Here is a 24867-nt window from a genome sequence, read left to right as displayed (position 1 = left end):
GACTTGATGCAGAGTGAACTACAACTTCCACCATGTGGAGTCAATCCCCCAAACTCCTCCAGGTAGTGTAGTTGTGTTGTGTTTGTTCTGCAGACAGATTTGAAAGGGAAGGGCAGTAGGTGGGGGTCATGCAAATTTCACACCAATGGAGAACCCTGGGATGCCTCCCTGTGGTGGAGGAAACGCAAAATCTAGGATGAAATGGTCCCCAAACAAAAGCATTCCTTGGGTCGTGGACCATAGTGTTTGGGAAGGACATTGGAAGGGTTTGGGCTACATGTTTATGGAGTTCGCTGTTACCGCAATATCAGTGGAAAAGAGTGACTTGCTTGCTCCTCAGCACTGAGAACTGTAGCCTGTTTGTGGAGGCCGGAGGCTGTCTGTGTGAACAGACACCCATGCCACATACACAGATATGGGTTTTCACTTTTATTATGGATATAGATATAGATCTGATTATAACAGACCCATAATCATTCCCAGAGGGATGGCTGATTTGTTTGTCAGCACCAGTTTTCAAAGTCTACTTCATTGTGTGGGTTTAACAAAAATCTACTAATGTTTATTTGGAAAGGTGATGACAACAACTGAATATTCCAAAAATTTGCTTTACTTGTACAAAAGCAGGACAGGAAATTAGTGAAGCTTATTCAAGAGTCAGTTATGAATACGTAGGCCAATTGTGGGAGATGAAAATGAAACAGGAATTTACCAAAGAAAAAATCAGTACAACCCTGGGCAATGTTATCAGGGATTATTACAAGATGATTTATAGATGACATGAAATGCAATATAATCGATGAACACAAACTTTGCCACTGAGATCTAAACAACAATATATTTATGGATCACTGTTTACCCATCTGGTCCATCAGATAACCTAACTAGACTAGATCAATTGTGTCATGAAAAATGCTATTTTTCTATACTGAAAGAGACAAAAGAATAGTAATAGAAGAAGTGGGAAAAGGCAATTTTTCACTCAAATTGGTAATAATGTTAAGCTTTCAAAAATAATCTTAAGCCCACTACTTAAAAGGATGGAGGCCAAGAAACGATGGTTTGAAGGATAATAATCTCATTAACGTTCATGTATATCTAATGTATATAAACTGGGCATGGGCAAACTTGGCCCTCCAGATGTTTTGGACTTCAACTCTCACAATTTGAAACAGCCCATGCCTGATATAAACCAAAGGAGCCATTGTAGAATTTTATTTCAACATTTGTCTAATTGTAATAGTGCTGTAGACATATCTATTTCTGATCACGTAATCTGGTAGTAATATGCAATTCTTTTTAATAATTATCCTTAAGGACAAGGTATATTTTGAAATGCAAGTGACATGGGGAGAAAATACAAAGAATCAGAATAAGACGTGGCACCAGGCAAGGTTTTCCACTATCACCACTCCTGTTTATTATGTGCATAGAGATGGTTATAAAACAAATAAATGGAAACAAGGAGATAAAAGGTGTTCGGGCAGCAGGAAAAGAATACAAGATTCGCGCCTTTGCCGATGATATTGTCCTGACTCTGGAAAACCACAATGACTCAAAGAAAGAATTAATTAATATCCTAACAAACTTCTCGGAATTAGCCGGGTTAAAGGTAAACAAAGAAAAAAGTCAATTTTTAACAAAGAACCTCACAGAATCGGAAAAACAAGAACTAAAACAAAACACAGAATATAATATTGTACAGAAAGCGAAATACATAGGAATATACATTACAAAGAAAAATTCAGAACTATTAAAAATAATTATGAAAGGGTGTGGAGAGAAATAAAGAAAGAACTAGCGGAATGGGACAAACGAGGGCTCTCCCTATTGGGGAGGATATCATCTATCAAAATGACAACACTGCCAAAAATGTTATTTTTGTTTCAAACCATACCAATTATTAACAACGAAAAAATCTTCAAAATTTGGCAAAAAGATATCTCAAAATTTATTTGGGCTGGGAAAAAACCAAGAGTAAAAATGTAGATTCTTAATGATGATAAAACAAGAGGCGGCTTATCCCTTCCAAATTTACAACTCTACTTTCATGCATGCTGTTTGGACTGGATTAAAGAATGGGTGACCCTAGAAGACAATGAGCTATTAGATTTAGAAGGCATATATCTCCCATTTGGATGGCATGCATATTTAGATATATAAAAGGCCAAACCAACAGGCATATTTAATGATCATTACATACGAAGACCAATTCTAAACACCTGGAACAGATACAAAAAAAGAATATATACAAAGACACCAGAGTGGATGTCCCCACATGAGGCACACTACAAAAGGGAGAACATCTTACAAGGGAAATGGTTAACTTACAGGGAATTGGTCCATACCAGTTTGGAAAACTCATAAATGAAATCCCTAGAAGAACTGAACCTAACAGGCCTTAAATGCAATTGGCTTTTATATAGACAACTGCGTGAGAAATTTAAAGAACTTAAAACCTCGGGTTTCCAGACTGCAAAAACATGGTTTGATGTGGCGATGTTCCAGAAACCAAAAGGACTTATATCTTATATATACAAAAACTTACTGACTTGGCACACAGAAGAGGAAGTAGTAAAGGACTCAATGGTTAGATGGGCTCAAAACATCTGCCAAGAGATAAAAAGGCCCAATGGAAAAAAACATGGAATAGAAGAATGAAGTACACAGAATGTCAAAACCTAAAAGAAAACATTTACAAAATGCACTTGTGGTGGTATAACCCTCCAGAGAGATTAGCAAAGATGTACAACTGCACCGATAAGTGCTGGAAATGTGGGAAAGAAAAAGGCACATTTTACCACCTGTGGTGGTCATGCAACAAAGTAAACAACTACTGTAAACAGATTCACGTACATCTAGAAAAGATATTACATACAAATTTTAAACTGACACCACAAATGTACCTTTTGAACATGCCTGAAGAAGAATTGGAAAGGAAGTACGGAAGAATTTTGTTTTACGTGACAGTGGCAGCTCGGTTAGTATACGCTAGATATTCGCTAGATATTGGAAAACCTCAGAGGTACCTCCCTTAGCAGAACTGGAACAATATATTACAGAGTTGCTGATAATGGACAAAATAACGATACACTTAAGAGGAGAACCTTTAGAGAACTTTGTTAATGAATGGAAACCAATGATCCAATATCTCAATGTAAAATTCATCTAAAAATGTACATAGAGGAAGCTAACAGACTAAAGGCAAGGAGGAAATGGATATTAATTTGGAACTTACAATATTTTTATATGTACTATTCAAATAGAAGATTGTGACCCCTTATTGAAAATATATTGTCTGAGAAATGATAATGAATGACTAATAGATGAAAGTATTGCACTGTATGCAACAAACACTTGCAATATATGTACAGTAGAGTCTCACTTATCCAACATAAACGGGCCGGCAGAATGTTGGATAAGCGAATATGTTGGATAATAAGGAGGCATTAAGGAAAAGCCTATTAAACATCAAATTAGGGTATGATTTTACAAATTAAGCACCAAAACATCATGTTAGACAACAAATTTGGCAGAAAAAGTAGTTCAATATGCAGTAATGCTATGTAGTAATTACTGTATTTATGAATTTATCACCAAAATATCACGATATATTGAAAACATTGACTACAAAAATGTGTTGGATAATCCAGAATGTTGGATAAGCGAGTGTTGGATAAGTGAGACTCTACTGTATATTTGAATGAATTAAAATAAATAAACATTAAAGGAGAAAAAGAAATGCAAGTGACATGTATAATTGAAAAATTATATAATCAGTCTTCAAGAGCTGCCCCTTTCTCCCATAATTATCCTATTGTAAACACTGAGTAATGCTATAGACACTGATCATACTACACATTGCTACATACTGGTAATGTTATAAATTTTGCAGCACAGAAAGATAGTTTGGGCATTAAAAATATTTTCTTCCTTCTGAGAAGACCCAAGAGTGGCTACTTTCGAAAGAATTTATTGTATATTTTCAAAACCACAAGCAAAATTCCTGTCACTTCCATTATGGAAAGTACCTACACAAACACATATCTGTTCTGGAATGGGGACAACCCTCAGCAGACCCTGGAAGATCACGAATGATCTACACATCTATCAATGTTCCCATTTCTTGTCTTGACTATAACACAACTGTTTAAAATTTTGTTTCTCCTATAGTATGAAGAGCATCTTTAATATTCAGTGAATTAATCAGAACTGTCTGTCAAATGAAAACCAAAAAAAAAAAAATCTGCTCCTACTGATTATCACTAAATGATAAGAACCAAGCCATATTTGTTCCATGTTTAATGAAAAATCTTATATAAATCAGAGTGAAATTTTTAATTCTGAGAATCAACCTACACTTCTTTTCCACTTACATCTCAATTTCTATGATGCTTTTGCTTACCAGAATAGCCTTCAAATGTGATTCTCTCCCCAGGAACAACCCCACTAGGAGGAACTAGAATTTCCACCTTCTCTGGTGTGTTAGCACACATCACCATCGCCTGGGATATCACCCCTCTCATTTTTACTGGCTTCAGGTTACAGAGAAATATTCCCATCCGGTTTTGCATCTGGAAATGAACATAAAAACAGAATTTGGTTAGATCTTTCTGAATTTATTTCACAGTGTAGAAAAAGTATGCAGTTACTAATAAGCTAGCAACAATTAAAATTCTTTCAAGACTAATTCAAGAGTAAGAGCCAGGAAATAGTCAACTGAGAAGAATCATCGTTTAACATACAGACACAATGGGGTGCAATAAAGACACTGAACCCTGACAGGCTGCAATAATGGCCTAAACAATGTTTTACCAGCTTTCCATTCATTGTGGTCTAGAAATTCAATGTTTACCATTTATAGGCAGAATCTGGCTAAAATATACTTCTTAACTAGTTAAGGAAAGCAGAACAAATTTGTTCAGGTGGTTTACCATTCAGGATGTAATTTAGGTATAATACACTTACTGGCCCCACATGCCAAAGACAAGATGAATATTTTGGAACAAATAAAATTAAAATGGTTACAAATAATGTGCATTGCAATTAATTCATTTAATGCCATAATGTTTCTGCTTTTTCTTGCTAGGAAAGAAATCCAGTAAAATATTTTTTTTCTTCTGGAACACCATGGACTGTAAAGTAGAATATTAAATATAATCCTTTCCTGCCCCACAAAATATGATTCTGGATTAGTTTTCTTGTAGCATTTAGGCATATATTCAGCCAGAGAGGGATTTTTCTCAATGCAGCTCTAGCTAGTGTGGGTGTCCTCCAAACTGTCTGGATCACGAGGATTCAATTATTTTATGTAGCTGACAAAAATTACCCTCTATGCTTTAAAATATGCTGAGATACGGATGGCCAACAACAAAAGGTCTTTCATATTTTTATACAATTCTGGAATAATCAAACTTACAAAGTACACATACATAGAACTAGCTTTACAAAATATGTGTTTTTCTCTGGGAAAAGAAAAGGGAATGGTATGATAAAATGTAGGGCCTTATACTGTAAATTCTAAATATAAGAGTGTATTAAAATTGGGATTCACAATTAATGAAGGAACAAAAAACTATATTTAACAGTTACTGACAGACATGTAAGTGCACAGGTGTATTTGGGAAACTGATAAAAGATGTGAATATAAAAGAAATGCAATATGAATGTTCACACTGCTGTGATAACTTAAGTCTGCTGTTATCCAAAACACAGCTTCTGATATTCTATGCAATTATGTGAAAATACATATCTTCATTTTACTACTTATTATAAGTTGAGAACGCACACAACAAAATACTATTAATATTTTGGTTAGCAAAATACTATAGTTTATCTATCATATCCACACAATATACTTGAGCCATTCATCCACAAAACATTGTACATAAACCTTAGTCCAGACAGAGTCGAAGCCAACGAAACTTATTCTTTGAATGCTTGCTCGCATTGCCAGGTCTTCACTTTCTTTCTAAAACTCAAAAGGTATGGAGCCTGCCGGATGTCACTAGGGAGGGAGTTCCACAGCCAAGGAGCCACCACTGAGAAGGCCCTGTCTCTCGTCCCCGCCAGCTGCACCTGTGAGGCTGGCAGTACCGAGAGTAGGGCCTCCCCTGAAGATCTTAAATTACGTGGTAGGTCATAGCGGGAGGCACGTTCCCATTATACTGATGGGAATATATTAATTCCTTAGCTGATAGGCTGTACTGCTTAAATGGCATCAGTTAAGAAGGACAACACGCGGAAGCCACTTGCCATAATATTCAAAATTTTCCATGTCTAGAACATTTGAGACAGACATCCTGAGGAGCGAGGTTGAATGGGCCTTAAGAAGCATTGCTAATAACAAGGCAGCAGGAGACAACGGGATCCCAGCTGAGTTGTTTAAAATATTGAAAGATGATGCTGTCAAGGTGATGCATGCCATATGCCAACAAATATGGAAAACACAAGAATGGCCATCAGATTGGAAAAAATCAATTTATATCTCCATACCAAAAAAGGGAAATGCTAAAGAATGCTCAAATTTCCATACAGTGGCACTTATTTCCCAAGCCAGTAAGGTAATGTTAAAGATCCTGCAAGGCAGACTTCAGCAATACATGGAGCGAGAGTTGCCAGATGTACAAGCTGGGTTTAGAAAAGGCACAGGAACCAGAGACCAAATTGCCAATATCTCCTGGATAATGAAGAAAGCTAGGGAGTTTCAGAAAAACATCTATTTCTGCTTTATTGACTATTCTAAAGCCTTTGACTGTGTGGATTATAATAAACTGTGGCAAGTTCTTGGTTATATGGGGATACCAAGTCACCTCGTCTGTCTCCTGAGAAATCTGTATAAAGACCAAGTAGCCACAGTAAGAACAGACCACGGAACAACAGATTGGTTCAAGATTGGGAAAGGAGTACAGCAGGGTTGTATACTTTCACCCCACCTATTCAACCTGTACGCAGAACACATCATGTGACGTGTGGGACTTGACGAATCCAAGGTCAGAGTCAAAATTGTTGGAAGAAACATTAACAACCTTAGGTATGCATATGATACCATTCTGAAGTCTGAAAGTGAGGAGGAGCTGACGAGACCTATCACCAAGGAGAAAAAAAGAAAGTGCAAAAGCTGGGTTGCAGTTAAACATCAAGAAAACCAAGATTATGGCAACCACACCTAATGATAACTGGCAAATAGAAGGAGAAAACGTGGAGGCAGTAACAGACTTTATATTTCTAGGTGCGAAGATCACTGCAGATGCAAACTGCAGCCAGGAAATCAGAAGACGTTTACTTCTTGGGAGGAGAGCAATGGCCAACCTTGATAAAATAATGAAAAGCAGAGACATCACACTGGCAACAAAGGTCCGCATAGTTAAAGCAATTGTATTCCCCATAGTAACCTATGGATGTGAGAGCTGGACCATAAGGAAGGCTGAGTGAAGGAAGATAGATGCTTTTGGACTTTGGTGTTGGAGGAAAATCCTGAAAGTGCCTTGGACCGCAAGAAGATCCAACCAGTCCATCCCCAGGAAATAATGCTCAGCTGCTCACTGGAGGGAAGGATATTAGAGGCAAAGATTAAGTATTTTGGCCACATCATGAGAAGACAGAAAAGCTTGGAAAAGATCTTGATGCTGGGGAAAATGGAAGGAAAAAAGAAGAGAGGCCGACCAAGGGCAAGATGGATGGATGGTATTCTTGAAGTGACTGGCTTGACCTTGAAGGAACTGGGGGCAACGACGGCCAACAGGGAGCTCTGGCGTGGACTGATCCATGAGATCACAAAGAGTCAGAGATGACTGAGTGTGATGCCTCATGGGCCTTGTAGTCCTGTTCCTAGTACTATCGTGGCAGATGAAGATGAAAACATGGGGTTTTCGCCGGTTCAACAAGAGCCGGAGTCCTTTCACCTGCCGGATGTTGATGTTTGTCCTCAAGAATTCAGTAAAACAGGCCTTGGGCATTCCTCCCCTCCGTTTCCCAGGAGGGAATCTTACTCTAGAGACAGAGGAGTCAGAGAAGCAAATCGGAGGAGTTTACGGATCGCTGCCAAACAACAGGCTGATTAGGCCTGCTTCCCTTGGGAAATTCTAAGGAGTCATGCATCTGGACAGAGTTGGGTTTCGCTTCTCGTTCTCTAAGGAAAGAGATTGTTGGCGGGAAAACGAGACCCAATATAGGTGTTTGGCGCGGGAGATTCTTTGCGGAGTCAACAGATCAGCTTCAGGAGTGAGATCGTGTGTGGACTTCGTAACCCCAGTTCCTTGCCTCCCGGATCAAGTATTCAAGTTTATGCATCGCTTTGCTTTCAACCACGGACCTTGTTCCAGGATCCACGGATTACCTTGTACCTAGTCACGGACCTTGTTAAAGAACCAAGTTATATCCAGCCTTGTTCCAGCCTTGTTGTCAAGCTACCTTGAACTCTTAAGACTCTGACTTTCCCCACGGCTATTGCTTGGCAATAGTGTGTGTTTCGGTATTGGATAAAGAACTTTGAACTCTAATATCATTTATTGGACTATACATTTTTGGACTATATTTGACCTCATTTGAAAGGTCTGCTTCTGAACTATATTCTTCATTTGTTTTTATTGCTTTTATATATTTCCTTAATAAAGATATTAGATAGAGACTGGCCTCCGTGTGTGGTTCTTGGTGCCCAGCTGCCAGAGGTCTGACACTGAGTGAATGAACACACACAGGAATATTGGCTAAATCACAGAACCAGTAAAATTTGTGGGAGCGAATCAGCTTATAGTGCTGATATAAGCAGAAAATTTGTCTTGAGATCTGCCTTTAATCCATTTCTAAAATTATAAATCTGGAATTCTGAGAAATTTTCCCTTAGCATGTACATAGCACATATTTGACATGCCAAAGTAAATGCTCAATTTTATTAAAATTGAAAAAAAAATCTAAACATAAAACTTATTTTTCCAAATAAGAAATTCCATCTGTACCTCTTCTAAAGGAACATGTTTCACTAAACCACTGACAACAGTTCTAGGACTTGCTTCTCCAACATCAACCTCCTCAACATATAGAGTATCTGCATCAGGGTGTTTCTTTGCTGTTGTGATGCAACCAATACGAAAATCAAGCCGGGAAACATCCAAAGGCTTTGAGTCATCACTTGCTGCTGACTGCTGCTTCTTCTCCTTCTTTTCCCCTAGTAAGACAGATTGGATCTCTCAATGCAATGCAATTTAAGCAAATTAGTAATATTAAGCATTTCCATTTTTCCTGAAATGAAATAACATTATGGTCTATCAGCAATTCGTCCTAACTAAAGTAGACCAACTGAATCAATGAAAACTTAAGCTAATACTTAATGTACAGTACATTTCACTGATTCTTTAGGTCCACTCCAGTTGAAACTAACAAGCAGATTTTGATGAGTGTGAGTACTGTACATTTTTTTACTTATTTTAAATAAGACATTAAATGCTACAGTTCTGCATTAACAGGTTTCCTTAAACATTTATAACTACAGATAATCACGTGGAAACATAGCAGAGCAACTAAAAAAACCAAGATACTATTTTCAGCATAGAAAAGATAATTCTTTGAATCGTATAACTTTGCTAATTTGCAAATCAGAAAATCTGGAATTGTTCTATAATTGGGATTGATGTAGTCTGGTCAGATTCTGAGTGTTCAGAAGATGAGGAAGGGAATGCTGGGATAGATTCAGAGGGCCCAGAGGAGGATAGAAGTGGCCTAGAAAGTTGTTTTGGAATCTCCTGGCAGTTCCCATGAGACTGGAAAAAGCAATATCAGTTCTAATGAGAACCTGCCAGAAGTGCAGGCTGAGAGAAATGTGAGATATGAATGTTTGTCCAGGTCAAGAGGTGTGGAATTGTGGAGACAGAGAATGCAACAAAGACAGATTCACTTTTCCCAGAGAATTAGAGATAAGGAGAGGAAAAGTAGGTGTGTGAGAAATGATGTTATGTGAAGGACTGAGGTGTATTTATCTTTTCTATATCTTTACAAGAGCCAGCATTTTTTAACTGGAAACACTCTTGTACTAATATGAAAAGTATTACAGATACAGCATCCTTTATCCAGAAGTTCAAAATTTAAAATACTAAAATCCAGAGTTGTCTACTTGAATGGCTGTAATAGTAACACCTTTGTTTTCTTATAGCTTGATGTGCACAAATTTTGTTTCATATACAAAAGTATTAAAAGCTGCCTTCGGACTATTTGTATAAGATGTATATGAAACATACATGAATTTTATGTTTTGATTTAGGTCTATTTTGTATGCATGTGCAAATATATATATTCCAAAATCCAAAAAAATATGAAATCCAAAACTTTCTGCTTTCAAACATTTTGGATACAGGATACTAATTTGTATATACATTTTTAATTTTGACATTTTAATTTTAATTTTAACATTTTCCCCCTACATTTATTGACAAAACAGCATTACCTTTCTTTTCCGCTTTATCTTTTTTCTTCTTTTCTTCACTTGCTCCTTTGGGCTGGTCCTTGGGAGCAGATGGGGTTATTGCAGCAGATGCTGGCTGAGAAAAACCTTCTGAAAAAGATGCTGTAGAAGGTGTTTCGCTGGTTGGTACTGAGATTTGCTTCACTAAATGCAAACACAAAATAAGAGTCATGCTATTTTGAATGCAACAATGTTATAGATTTTAGCTACAAAAATATAGTCAATACAAAATTCTGTTCTACTAGTTAAGATTATTTGGTGAAATATGTACAATAGAGTCTCAGTTATCCCACATAAATGACAGAATGCTGGATAAGCAAAACTGTTGGATAAAAGGGAGGGTGGCAGAAGAAGGAGCCTCTTCCGCTGTTGCTGGTGATCCTTCTCCTCCTCGGCAGGCTGGCCATCAAGGAAGAGGAGGAAGAAGAGGACAAGCGGTGGGGGTAGTGCAGCCCCCAAGCGAGGCTTGCATGCAGCCCCCTTCGCTGTTGCTGGAGATCCTCCTCCTCCTCGGCAGGCTGGCTATCGAGGAAGAGGAGGAAGAAGAGGACAAGCGGTGGGGGTAGTGCAGCCCCCAAGCGAGGCTTGCATGCAGCCCCCTTCGCTGTTGCTGGAGATCCTCCTCCTCCTCGGCAGGCTGGCTATCGAGGAAGAGGAGGAAGAAGAGGACAAGCGGTGGGGGTAGTGCAGCCCCCAAGCGAGGCTTGCATGCAGCCCCCTTCGCTGTTGCTGGCGATCCTTCTCCTCCTCGGCAGGCTGGCCATCGAGGAAGAGGAGGAAGAAGAGGACAAGTGGTGGGGGTAGTGCAGCCCCCAAGCGAGGCTTGCATGCAGCCCCCTTCGCTGTTGCTGGAGATCCTCCTCCTCCTCGGCAGGCTGGCCATTGAGGAAGAGGAGGAAGCTTCTGCTGCCGCTGCGCCTTTGCTGCCCACCCACCCTCCCTCCCTTTCATTGTATAATACGGTGTGTAGTGTGAGTGAAAGTTGGATAAGTGGGACTCTACTGTATCAAAATAAAATGAGATGTAAATTGAAAACTTTCTTTTATGTATCCAGTTTTATGATTACTTACACATACACATAAACCTATATACCCTTCTGACTTTTACTGTCAAGTTTTATTTAAAATGATAGCTATTTATAAAGCAAACAGCAATAAGATTATATCTTAACCATAATTAACCAAGTCTTATTTCTATTTGATATCGCAGACTCTGATTTATTTCTATAGTCCAATAGGTTTTTGCAATTGGAGAAATATAAATTAACAGTGTAACTGATACACACTCAAACTATACCAAGAAAATAGAACAAAACACCAACATAAAGAGGTTAAAGTTAATATTTTGAAAAATTGACAGTTGCCTAATGCCAAATCTGAGGCCCGCATGTTTTTAATAAAACTAGTGAATTAATACTTTCAGGCATAGAAACATTTGGAATGGTTTATAATGTAAAAAATATACACAGTATATTTTTAAATGTCTCAGTTGAAAAAAGGATACTTAAGGCTGAAAGGAAAATCTATGCTGGCATAATCGAGCAGAATGGCAAGGTGGGTAATGAAGATGTCAATGATGGTGATTATTATAATACAACACTGCCCTTCCAGTACAAATTCAGTTACCTCCATTTCGAATTTCTGCCTGGATCAATTCCTGTTTCAGCACCTCAATTTCTTTCTTCAGTTTAGCATTTTCAACTCGGAGTTTCTTCTCTTCCCTCAGAGATGCCTGCAAGACTACAGGGTACAGACATCTCATTAAAAATTACTAATGACAGGCTGCATTAAACAATATGGTTATTTTCCTTTTGTTTTTTAGTAAAAATCTGAGCTATGTTAGTTAACAAGTATCAGATTGACACAAAGCTCACTTGTTCTTAAAAGACAGAAACAATGTTGATTCATATAAGTAGGTACACTATTCCTTTTGCATTTTGCTAATGGCCTTTCCTTAAGATCATAGGGTAATAATTGTCAAACTAATAGAAAAATAAGTACACAAAATTACTTCTTGCAATGCTCAAATTCTAGATTTATTCTGATTTGAAAAATATGGAAGAATGGGGGGAAAAACCAAGAGGAGCTGCCATGACAATGGAGGAGGTTTCAACACAGCAATTGGAAGGAAAAGTCGTCATTCCATGAAAGGTCTGCAATACGAAGATCTTAGTATTATTGCCTACTGTTCCAAGTTATGTTCTTTATTTGTTCAGTCACTTCCGACTCTTCGTGACCTCATAGACCAGCCCACGCCAGAGCTCCATCAGCCGTTGCTACCCCCAGCTCTTTCAAGGTCAAGCCTGTCACTTCAAGGATTACATCCATCCATCTTGGTGGGCCCTCTTCCTTTTTCCTTCCATTTTCCCCAGCATCATTATCTTCTCCAAGCTTTCCTGTCTTCTCATTATGTAGCCAAAGTACTTCATCTTTCATAGAATGACTTTATTGCTCTTCCATAAAATGACTCTATTAGAACTTAGCACCTTAGTTTTCCTACATATTTCAGTATTTTACCACCCATACTAATGTCAAAACACCACAGTAATACCTTCTATGTCAAAGGTATTTTGTAATTAATTCCATGGCATAAATAGAAATAGGCTTTCTTAATCAGACTGACTCTCCAACCCTTCCCTGTAACTTGGCACCTGTTCTAAGAAAGAACTGTTGCTCTAAGGTTCTTGTGGGAATACAATTTGGAACAGTATTATATGCCTATTACAATGGAATGCATAGCCAAACTGTTTATTCTTTAAAACCTTCCTTCTTACTACATGAAGAAAGCTGGGATGGAAGAAAGATGACAGACCATTTCATGTAAACTGTAGTGAAATGAACTCTAGATATTTTATATTGGTTCTATAATGGCTAAATATTTATTATTGCAACCTACAAGTATTTTTCTATATTATTATCAAGTCAATCTCCAAATCACCCCATCATCACCAACAGCTCTACTCAAATCTTGCAGAATCAGGGCCATGGCTTACTTGAGACTTTCTGTTTTCCATACTTATTGTCAGATTTTAGTTAGAAATAGAGTAGTTCTATATATTGAAGCAGTTCTACTGGTATGCTACCTGTTCCTGGTGATTTATTTCGCCCAGATTCCACCTTACTTTCTAAAATTGGAGGTCCATCTTCACATGGTTCTTCTTTGAATGAACTTCTTACCCTTTTGTCCTTTTATATAGTTACTATGTGTATTGTTTTCATTGTCTTTTTATTTCTACTTGTTCAAGTAATGTGCTCCTGCCCCTGTGTTTAAATTTCTATGATTTCTCAAATTTTATGCAACAGGTCTCTTACTCTTTCTTTCTTTTGTTTTGTTGTTATTTTCTATTTCTCCTATTTCATTACTATTGCAGTTCACCTTGTCTCTGAATAGCTGAACACTAGCATTCAAAGTTCTAACTTTATTTCTGCCTGAGAAGTTTTATCTGTCATGAATTGAGTCTCCTCTTTCTTTTTGGCTATAGATAGTGCCTTTTTCATTCCTCCTTGACAATGTCCTTGGTTTCAGTCCAGATCTTCTGGCTCCCAGTAAACAGAGCTGTATATTGTTCTGTATAAAACATCTAAGTGTAACTGACATAGGACACATAACAGCAGTATTTGAATAGCTCTAATGGTATTTCTAGATCATGAAAAAATGATTTGTTCAATATTGAGCAAGTCAAAATACAATTCCTATCATAAAAAAACTGTTAAGTAACTAAGGTACTACATTCAGGAGATCCTGAAAAGAGCAGAGGTCACAAGGAAAGGGCAACACATCACATGTTTTAGATGTACAAAGTCACAGGTTAAATTTCTAACACCCCTAAGTTGAAGGATCGCTAGAGCAATCATTATAATCTCACATTTTTATGCTGGGCTAGGAAAAGCTTCTAGGTAAGATTTGCAAGCAACACTTTTAATTAGCCAACTTAATGCTAGATTAGATTGATCATTTATGTGATTTTTCTAAAGGAACGTCATATGACAGATTTTAATCATGTCAGAGTAAAAAGGAGTGTAAAGGGAAATGCTGTTTTTCTACTGACTTTTGTATGGTTCACACTCACTCTTTCTATCTGACCAGAAGAATAGTATTTCTAAGATATAGTATCACCTACATTCTGTAAATAGATAATGGAGCAACTCTTAATTTACTATACTTGTTAAACAGAACTCCAACAGTGGATTAGTACGTTTATTTTTAAATAGCTTATATTTCTGCTGTCTGGCCATCTTCTGAGAAAAAGTTATATTTCAATTCTTTTGGCAGGTGTTTTTCAGATCCACAAATCACTGTATTAATTAAAATAGTACAACAGTGGAAAACTGCTATCAAATAATAAATAAAAGCAGGCAATAATCAGCCACATAATATGAGATCAAAACTTTAATTTTAATAAAACGAAAGAGCTGTGTTTGCACATAGCGAGCCAACCCATTCATGCTTTCAAGGTTCGGATTATGGATTGTACATGGCCATTCAAGTTATAATTTTAATCATGTCTAATACAACAGTGACAAATAAGCACACCATCTCTTAATTTTCAAATTGAGTGAAAATCTACTATTTTGTTCAGTAAATAAGATAAGCAACACATGACTGGAAATTATTTTAAGATAGTATGGAGAAATTATATATTGACTGTATCGTTGTGCAATACAGAAAATTCTAAAAACATGTTACTTTTTATATTTGGTATTATTATAATGTTGACATAATTTTCTAGAGCATCAGTATGTTTCTGTACTTTCCACTCTTTGAAGATGACCAGATAGCAACAGTAGTTAAAGATGTTTATTAACAGTATTTGATACACCACTTCCATAGCTTAAACACAATTCCTAGTTCAAACTGGATTAAAAAATTGAACTCCAGAATGGTAAATCCCGCTGATTCAATGGGCCCTTTCTAGCTGAGAACAGTTGTTGGGTTAATCACCACTGAACTTGACCACTGTTATTCATGCACTGCCCTAACATCTGTTACAATGATGCAGCCATGCACTCTGGAAGATAATTTGCATTGGGAACCAGATACTTTCTCATCAGTAGTAGTTATTGGTTACTTATTACAAAATCTTCAATGTCTTAGCACACTTTCTCGTCTATATATATTTCCATTCATCATCTATTACAGAGTTAAAATTCAGTGTTCTCCCATTATAGACTGTATTGTCAAGTAACACCTAAATCATATTCTTTTGATTTTATTTTGAGATGGAGGAAATGTGTGGCTCAACACATGAGATTTTACACACTTGATTCAAAACCAGAGACATCAGAGTACATCTTGATTTCGTATAGACATTTAACAACCGAGAAAAGGATTTATGTCTTACTAGCTTTTTCCTTTAGAAGAGCAACTTGCTGCTTGAGGTATTCAATAACTTGATCTGCCTCTGCACCTTTCTGCTCCAGTCTGTTTAGGACTGCATTGTTGGCTGCCATTTTCATCAAAGAACGAACTAAAATCCTAAATAAAAAAATAAACAGAACAATGTAAGCATTTTATTAAGGCAATTATTTGTTGTCCTGAATGAACTGGCTTATTATACTGAACTAGTGGTCATCTTTGAGAATACATAGCATATATAGAATGTAAAAATTCTCTTTATGTTCTCTCATACTAAAATGACTACAGTGAAGATTTCAATCTTTGGACGTAACAGATGATAACTCGCTAGAAAAGATATTGTAATGATTAAATCATTACAAACTGAATGGACCAATCAAGGAAACCATGGCTCATAGTTTGCAGAATCTGAGTAAGTCCCTATAACAGGGTCTCTTAGTATTGTGTTTTAGTTTAATATCTTCTTTTTTAATTTTTTCTTCCTTCAGGGTTCTGTTTGTTTGTTTTTTGAAAGTATATTACTTTGTTTATGGATGAGATTGTTCATGTTAAAATCAATCTATCAGTAAGAAAAATATTTACATATCCTACAAAGTCAACGTTTTAAAAGAAAAACAGATTTACAATGATAGCTGGGAAAACATCTGTAAAAGCCAATTAACAAGCTCGAAACCACTGTCTTTGTTAAGAGTGTACCCTGCCAAATATATTCATTACAAAATTTACAATTGAAGTCTTTAATATTGTTCCATACCCCGAGGAGGGATTGAATGGAGAAACAAACAATAATGATATTAATAGCCAAATGAAATCAACTTTTTAAAATTAAAAAGCACATTTTATCATGGGTCAAAAATGTTAATATAACCTTAGCCAAAAACAATAGTATTTATGCTGCAATTTCAAAGTGAATTGAGCTGATGCACGGGTTTCTGAAATCTACTAATGAACCAAGGCTTAGGAAAAATATGCAATTGAATTTGACAGATTTTGCACTTGTCAAAGAAGTTTCTACAAATCTTTATCATAATAGAGGAACATATATTTTAGATTTTAGCCAACATAATCATAAAGGTTAATTTCAGAAAATGTGGATAAATGGATGGATAACATCAAAAGAAATAATAATAATTTTAAATAATGAGAAATAATAATAATCATCATAATCATCTTTATTTATATCCTGGTACCATCTCCTCAAAGGGACTCGGGGCGGCTTACAAGGCACTCCAGGGTGCACATATAACATACAGTACAAAAGGTAAAAACAGTACAAAAGTATAAAGCAAGTCACATAAAATTGTAATAACAAACCCCCGTCAACACATATAGCATAAAAGTAGAATAATACAATTTGAAAACAACAGTAGATAACTGCCATCAATTCACAGTGCCAAAATTGCCATAAAAAGATCAAAATGACGCAATTGAATGTAAACGTCAAGGGAATTACTTGTAATTTTTAAATAAAAATCAATACAGAGTCTATGTAATATATCCTGTATTTATGCTCCCTCCAAAATAAGAGTTTAAAAATGAAAATTACTGGGCATGATCAGAGAGAGTGTGAGTGTGTGTGTATGAGAGAACAAGGAATGTGGATTATGTACCATTTATAAAATAAATTGATGTCTGCTTTTCTAATGTTAATCTCTTGTTTCTAATTTTTAAGAACATAATTTTTATTTTGTAGATTTCTGCCACATTAACTTAGCAAATAAAATACAATGGTTGCTACTTAAATAACTTTTTAAAGAAGTAACTGGACGCTGACAAGAATGGGGAGATTCTTCAAGTACAGTACGTCTTTAGATCCCAGTGTCGAATGCAGAAACTGTTAATATCTGTAACATATAGCAACAAACATATGTTGAGAGATTGCTAGATATGTTTTCTGTATTTTCTAGTACCGAAGTTAATAGAAACAAAGAATAAATCAAAGTCTGCTGCAGTAGTTTCTCTCAACTTGGTGACACCAAATGCCTTGGACTACAAATTCCAGCTTTCCTGATCACAGGCCATCTTAGCTGAAGCTGGTGAGAATTTCTCCCCACCCCTGCCCCCCCCCCCAAAAAAATATCTAGCGAACACTTACATCTTGTCTAACTTATCCAAGACTACTATAGCTTCAACAAATCATGTTGATTAAATTCTAGTCTTTGCTGTTGTTCCATATTTAGGATCTTTCCAATTATATTCATATAATACCTGACATTTCATTAGCTAAATATAAAATACAGTATTTTCTTTATATAAATATTAAAGTCACGAAGTAACAAGATTTCCAAGTTTTGCTAATTTAGGAAGGATAGAATTTAGATGACATACTTAATATAAACATGACTATTATGAGAATATTCTCAATTCTGTAATTTCATTCATAAAACTGGATGGATCATATTCAGCAAAAATGATCTCTTGATTCCTTATTACCAAAATAACCCACATCACCTTGTTTCTTTTGATTTCTTTCAGAAAAAAATCAATAAAAAGGAACAGATTCAAACTATGAAATCAAAATGATTAGTTATGATTCACTTAACACAGTGATTTCACTGAGATTATTCAGAGCATGAAAAACCCAAGCCAAATTATTTTAAATTCTGTATGTTTCATATACATACCTTGTGTTGATAATATACTACTAAATATTGTTTAAATGTATTACTGATGCATCCGACTTAAATGTACAATTGCTAACCCCTAAAAAATAAAGGCTTCCTATTAGTGAAGCTATATTTAGAGTTCCAAAAATATATATTGCACATCCAAAAAGCATGCAGCCAACAAGTACACAATCACAAACATAAAATAAATTTTAAAGAATTATCTTTTTAACAAGCTGAAAGAATTTAAGGTGGCAGCAAAATTTAAATATCCAAAATTAGAGCAGTAGCTGTAGGTCAAAGAAACTACTGAACAATCTACAGAAAACTACAGCAGCTTTCCCCAGCTTCATACTTACAAGTTATAGAGTTAAGTACATCAGATATTTCAAAATCAACTAACTTTATAATAAATTGGCCTTATCAGGCATACAAGTAAACAGAATGATTAAAATCAGAAGAAGTCTTTAATATTCATTTACTTTCTACATTACCTGACTAAATAATTTGGTAGTTTTGAAATTGAGAGGGAACACCACTTTCTAAGGCACTCAGTCACAGTGCTTGGCAGCAACTGGTTCTTGTCAGTTATTTATAGTTACACACTGCTTGAATAAGCTATCAGAGTAGTATTTCTGTCTTATGTATTTAGAAGAGTTCAGAAGACTGGAAATAGTTGTTACTAATCTAACGTAAGCAGAAATATTACTCTATATACTCTCCTCTTTAGCTACAAAGGTTTTCAAAGTATCTCCCAGATAGAATTATTACTCTCTCTTATCACCGGGCACAACTACAATGACCACTTAACATGGACCGAAAGCATCTCAAAACAGTCTTAAAATGATGTGCAGCACAAATGCATGTAAGATCACACTTTAGAGGTCTCAAACTGGGATAAACAAAATTGCAGGATACTCGAAATAGGCCCTGTAATGTACATCAGCAAGCTTAGATGTAAACCACACTGCATAGTGAAACTGATTATGGGCACCCCAGTCATCTACACACACTGGGATAGAGGGTGGGGAGTGCAGGGAAAAAAACCCAAATTGTCCACAGCTGTGAAGCTTCAGACACTGCAGGTCCTAGAACTGGATTGGAGCCAAACTTTCCAGTGTGTAGAAGCACCACCCAGGCTTCAACCCAGTTCCTGGATTTTACATGTGATCAGTTGCATGTTTGCTTCTCTTCTGCCTCTCTCACTTTTGACCTGCATTGCTTGGTCAGTGTTGTGGCCCATATTTTGCTTGCCGCCACAGAACATATTTCTCCTTAATGATCTTATAATAAGCAGAACAAAAACATGTAAGTACTAACCATCTCCAGGCATGGACAAACTTCGCCCCTTTGGATGTTTTGGACTTCAACAAATTGAAATCCAAAATAACCGGAAGGCCGAAGTTTGCCCATGTCTTGCTCTAAACCCACCAAATTCTGTCAGACTGTGGATGCAAAACTGGATCAGTCCTGGCTAGAACTTGAGACAAGGGTCATCACAAAACAGGTTTTGCAGGTTCCACATATATATATATATTGACTGAAACCCCAGATAGCTATTGCAAAGCTGTCAATACTATGCAGGACATATCAATGTTATGAAGCTGTACAAGGCAGCTTATTATGCTCCTATTCTAAAAGTACAAAATATCAGACTATGTTTTATATTGTTCTGTATTCAAGGTAGCTTTACAATATGTTCTACTTCTTTAAAAGCTCTATGGCAACCTTAAATAAAAATTTAACAAAAACAGAAATATAGCAGTATTATATTTCTTTACACGTTACAAAGAATGAACAAAAAGCATGAACATCAATTTGTATGGAAGAATATTTTAAAACCTTGTCATAAAAACCCTTAATAATTCAATTTTATAGACCACTGCAGAGCTACCATCACATAATCATTTTGTTAATTATACAGTCACGAATGGGCAAATTATGACAGCTGGCCTGAATTTTATTTATATAACCTTTTAAATGGGAGGCAGCATCCTACCCCACCAGTTGCTTCCTTAAAACTGAAGTTGCACATGAAAGTAATTTAAATTTTACATTGCCTCTGCTTGGCAAGTGGACCTTTTCTCTTTCCAGGTGCTGAACACAAATGATCCAAGTGCAGTCTTGGCCTAAAGAAACTCACAAACAGAATTTCTCTTTCCGTCCCAAAGAAGCAGTATTGGGTTCAAAAACTGCTTTCCCCCATAATCCTAAAAAGTGGTACAATGACCATCTTTGGAGCTCAAATAATTACTGAATCAAACTAGTATTTAAACACAATATATTAATGCTTGACTGCACTAGAAGATAAATGAACACACAATAGGTTACTCTGGCTCTTTAGATTTATTAGTCAACCTATTTACAAAATAAGTTTCATTTGCTAAACGACATATGTGATTTACAAATTCAGTCTGTATCACAACAGCCAAACTTGAATTGTCAAGAGGAAACTACAATGCCGTTTTGCCAAAAATATTCACAGAAGAATCTTCTTGCTCAGCATTTAGATCTTCATCCTTGAAGGGTCAGAACTTATTTATACAATTAGTGGAAATCCTCCCATTTTATAAGGATTCCTTTAAGGTCCCACAAGTAGTATGCTGGACACACATAAGGCATTCTAGATTCCACTCAGCAATAGCACTTATACAATATATTTTCTAAATAGTTTCCACATGGCTCTAATAGAAAGCAAAGATTTCTGATCCTTCACTTGGACCAATGTTGTAACACATTACTAACCACAGCCCACGGGTTCCCTGTGAACACAAGTGACAATGAAAATCCTTATTCAGTCCAATTTCACTAGAGGGGTATGGGCAGAAACTGACTTTCTTTTAGGCAATTGTTGCTTTTAGATCATCTGCATTCAACACCCAAAGGGAGAATAGACCTGCTTGCCAAGCATAGCCAATTTGCAGTTTAAATTGTTTTCATGTGCTATTTCAATTTTTAAAGCTTCTGTCCAAGCAGTTGCTAAGTACCACTAAAATATTTATCAAAATGGAAATCTAAAGAAAGTGTAGAACTTGGGAGAGCTTATGGAAAACAACATTTAAAATTTCTGATAGTAGGTGGCTAAGTCATTAGGGTTGTAGAATTCCAAGGAAAATTCAGTATTGGCCCAAAAATAGAATAGTGGGAGAACAGGTGGGAAGAGAGGAATTCATGTGAATGGCTACCATTTCCCTGCTGCTTCAGAAGCTGACAGTTGCTAGATCACTAACAGCTGAAAACAAAAATAATGATCATAAACGATTTAAACAGCTTTAAAGAAAACAATAACAATATTGAAGTAGGTAAAAAATTTCATACTTTGGCTCAGTCATTAATCAGAATGGAGTCTGCAGTCAAATCAGAAGATGACTCGGACTTGGATGGGCAACTATTAAGGTACTAAACAAAATCCTAAAGATTCTAAAGACATAAATTTAAGATTGTTTATGTTCTATGCATGGTTGTGAAAACTAGACAGTGATGAAAGCTGACAAGATGATCAACTCATTTGAAATGTGGTACTAGAGAAGAATTACTATATATGGATACAGTGGGCTAGGCTACTAAAAAGTAAAATGTGTTCTAGAGCAAGTCAAACTAGAAGCCAAGATGACGAAACTGAAACTGTTATACTTTGGCATATCATGAGAACATATGACACTTTAAGAAAATACTGCTGGATACAAACATTTCGTAAGATAGAAGTCGGAGGTATAAGAAGTCAGTATGAAAAGAGAAAGACCCCCTCTATTGAGGAAGTCACAGCCCCGAGTTTGCAAGACTGTTGCTGATAGGATGACATAGAACTTTCTATTCATTGTGTTACTAGAAGTCAAAGTTGACTTCATGGCAGTTAACAAAAAAAGGAAATGAACAAATTATTACTAAGGCACAAAACATACTTTTCTCTCTGCTGTGCACCTGAGTTTTCCCAAATATTTGATCTTACATTAACTTTGAGAAGGCATGTTACGGCATACTAAACACTCTTTGGCATAAGACTCAGGAAGTTGCACTAATACATAGTTGTTTCATTTTTGGTAAACTGCCATAAAATTGAACTGTGAAGCCCAATATTTCTATATGATGTATTTAATGATCGGAATGCATTTCAAGCATTGTATTTGCCAATTCCACAAAACAGTTTTGATTATTCAAGTTTTGCTATATTTTTATTTCAAAAATATGAGAAAATAGCACATTTTAACATGCCTTTTCTTTGATATATTAATCCCAAAAACCCAGTGCCCGCAGAGTGTTAGCAGTATAAAAGGATAAAGCAACTGAGTAATGTTAATGATCTCAGGACTACAATAGGGCACCTTATGAGAATCCTATTTGCCACTTCTCCTTGCAAAGGCTCTCTTTAGCATTAAAATGTCAGGCAACAGTAGGAAAAAAGTATCTATTGGGGATGGTCTAGTAATAAAGAGAATAGTACACATACGTAAGTTTAATGTCCTTTCCTCCTCATTAGTTTTTCTCTATAATAATAATAATAATAATAATAATAATAATTGAACAAACAAACCAGTTTGCCTACAGTGCAGCAGTGATAGTAACAGAAGAACTTGGGCTCCTACAACCAAGGCAGCCCCAAAGAAAATCGACTGGAAAACCAAAGTGGAAGGTCAGGCTAGAGTTGAAAATCAAGAAACTTAGATCAGATGCAAGTAACCTGAAAAATATGAAAGAGAGGAAACTGAAGAATGACAAAATCAAGCAATACCTGATCCGAAAGTACTGGCTGAACACCAGAAAAATTGAAGAAGCTTTGGAAATCGTGAAAGAACAAATTACAGCAACAGCCAGAAAAATTGAAAGGTATGAAGCCAGAATCATCCAGTACAGACAAAATCAACTGTTTCAATCAGACCAAAGACGGTTCTACCAGAGTCTGAACCAAACAACAGACATAAAACCATAAAGCCAGAGAAAACTGCAACAACAAAGTTCTGGAAAGAACTTTGGGAAAATAATAAAAACTACAACAAAAACGCTGGGTGGATAAAGGAGTTTGAAGGAAAATTCTCACAGAACAAAATGGAACTGATGGAAATAACAACTGAAATGATCAGCAAACGAGTGCAAAAAGTCAAGAACTGGACATCGCCTGGTAGTGATCAACTTCATGGATTTTGGCTCAAACATCTGATTAGTTTACATGGAAAAATGGCCCAACAATCCAATGAGATGCTGCAGAAAGGAAGTATCAGTGAATGGCTAACAACTGGAAGAACATACCTGATACAAAAGGATCCAGCAAAAGGAGCAGCACCAGGAAACTACAGGCCAATAACGTGTCTGCCCACTATGTTTAAACTACTGACTGGCATCATAGCTGACAGAATTCAAGACTATCTTGAAGAAAAAAACATCTTGCCAGATGAATAGAAAGGCAACAAACGGAAAAGCAGGGGCACAAAAGACCAGTTATTGATTGACAAAATGATTCTGGAGAACTGTAAGAGCCGAAAAGCTAATCTTCACATGACGTGGATTGACTACAAAAAGGCCTTTGACTCACTCCCACACAGCTGGATCATCAAGTGCCTGGACGCCATCGGGATTTGTAAAACAGTTGGCACCTTCATTGAAAACATAATGGAGCACTGGAAAACTGAACTGTTTGTTGGAAATGAAAGCTATGGACTTGTCAACATCAGGAGAGGAATTTTCCAGGGAGACTCATTGTCCCCTCTGCTTTTCATTATTGCCATGATCCCTCTGTCAACAATCTTACAAAAAACAAATCTCGGCTATCAAATATCTAAGAATTCTCACAAAATTTCACATTTGATGTACATGGATGACCTGAAGCTATATGGGAAAACAGAAACTGAAATCCAGTCTCTGACCAACACTGTCCGAATTTTTAGCACTGATATCAACATGGAGTTTGGTTTGGACAAATGTTTGACAGTGGCATTGAAGAAGGGAAAAATCATTGAAAGTGAGGGCATAAATATGCCCAATGGCCAAACAATAAAGTCTCACTAGCCAGAGTCCTATAAATATCTGGGCATACTACAGCTGGACAACATCAAGCATGAACATGTGAAAACTGTGGTCAGCAAAGAATACACACAAAGGGTCAGAAAAATTCTCAAAAGCAAGCTCAATGGAGGCAACACCATCAAGGCCATAAACACCTGGGCCATACCTGTCATAAGATATACTGCTGGCATTATAAATTGGACACAGGTGGAACTGGACAATTTGGACAGAAAAACAAGAAAACTCATGACCATTCATCATTCACTGCACCCTCGCAGTGATGTTGACCGGCTATATCTGCCTAGAAGATCAGGGGGCAGAGGACTCTTACAAGTAAAGCAAGCAGTCAAAGAAGAAGAACATGCCCTGGCAGAATATGTCAAGCAAAGTGAAGAACCTGCTTTGATTGAAGTCAAAAATCAGAAACTCCTCAAAACACAGCAGACAAAAAAC

The 24867-nt window shown here is 36.5% G+C and overlaps 1 protein-coding gene across 3 annotated transcripts in view; it reads right to left on the bottom strand.

Annotated features, from left to right (window-relative positions):
* aimp1 (aminoacyl tRNA synthetase complex interacting multifunctional protein 1) overlaps positions 1 to 24867 on the bottom strand; it is a 41985-nt gene that overhangs the window by 10230 nt on the left and 6888 nt on the right. For 2 of the 3 annotated variants that reach the window (XM_062982625.1, XM_062982623.1), the window contains 5 exons: positions 15798 to 15931; positions 12082 to 12195; positions 10439 to 10600; positions 8958 to 9166; positions 4406 to 4574 (listed from right to left, as the gene is read on the bottom strand). In XM_062982625.1, coding sequence (XP_062838695.1) covers positions 4406 to 4574; positions 8958 to 9166; positions 10439 to 10600; positions 12082 to 12195; positions 15798 to 15912 — 769 coding nt within the window. In that variant the 5' untranslated portion in view covers positions 15913 to 15931. Of the gene's footprint in view, positions 1 to 4405; positions 4575 to 8957; positions 9167 to 10438; positions 10601 to 12081; positions 12196 to 15797; positions 15932 to 18911; positions 19010 to 24867 lie in introns of those variants that run through there. The other variant, XM_062982624.1, reaches the window with a different exon arrangement.

This window comes from Anolis carolinensis, chromosome 5 (assembly GCF_035594765.1).
Source record: "Anolis carolinensis isolate JA03-04 chromosome 5, rAnoCar3.1.pri, whole genome shotgun sequence".
Lineage (NCBI taxonomy): Eukaryota > Metazoa > Chordata > Lepidosauria > Squamata > Dactyloidae > Anolis > Anolis carolinensis.
Note: the sequence above shows the minus strand (reverse complement) of the source record. Positions and strands in the feature narration are given on the sequence as shown.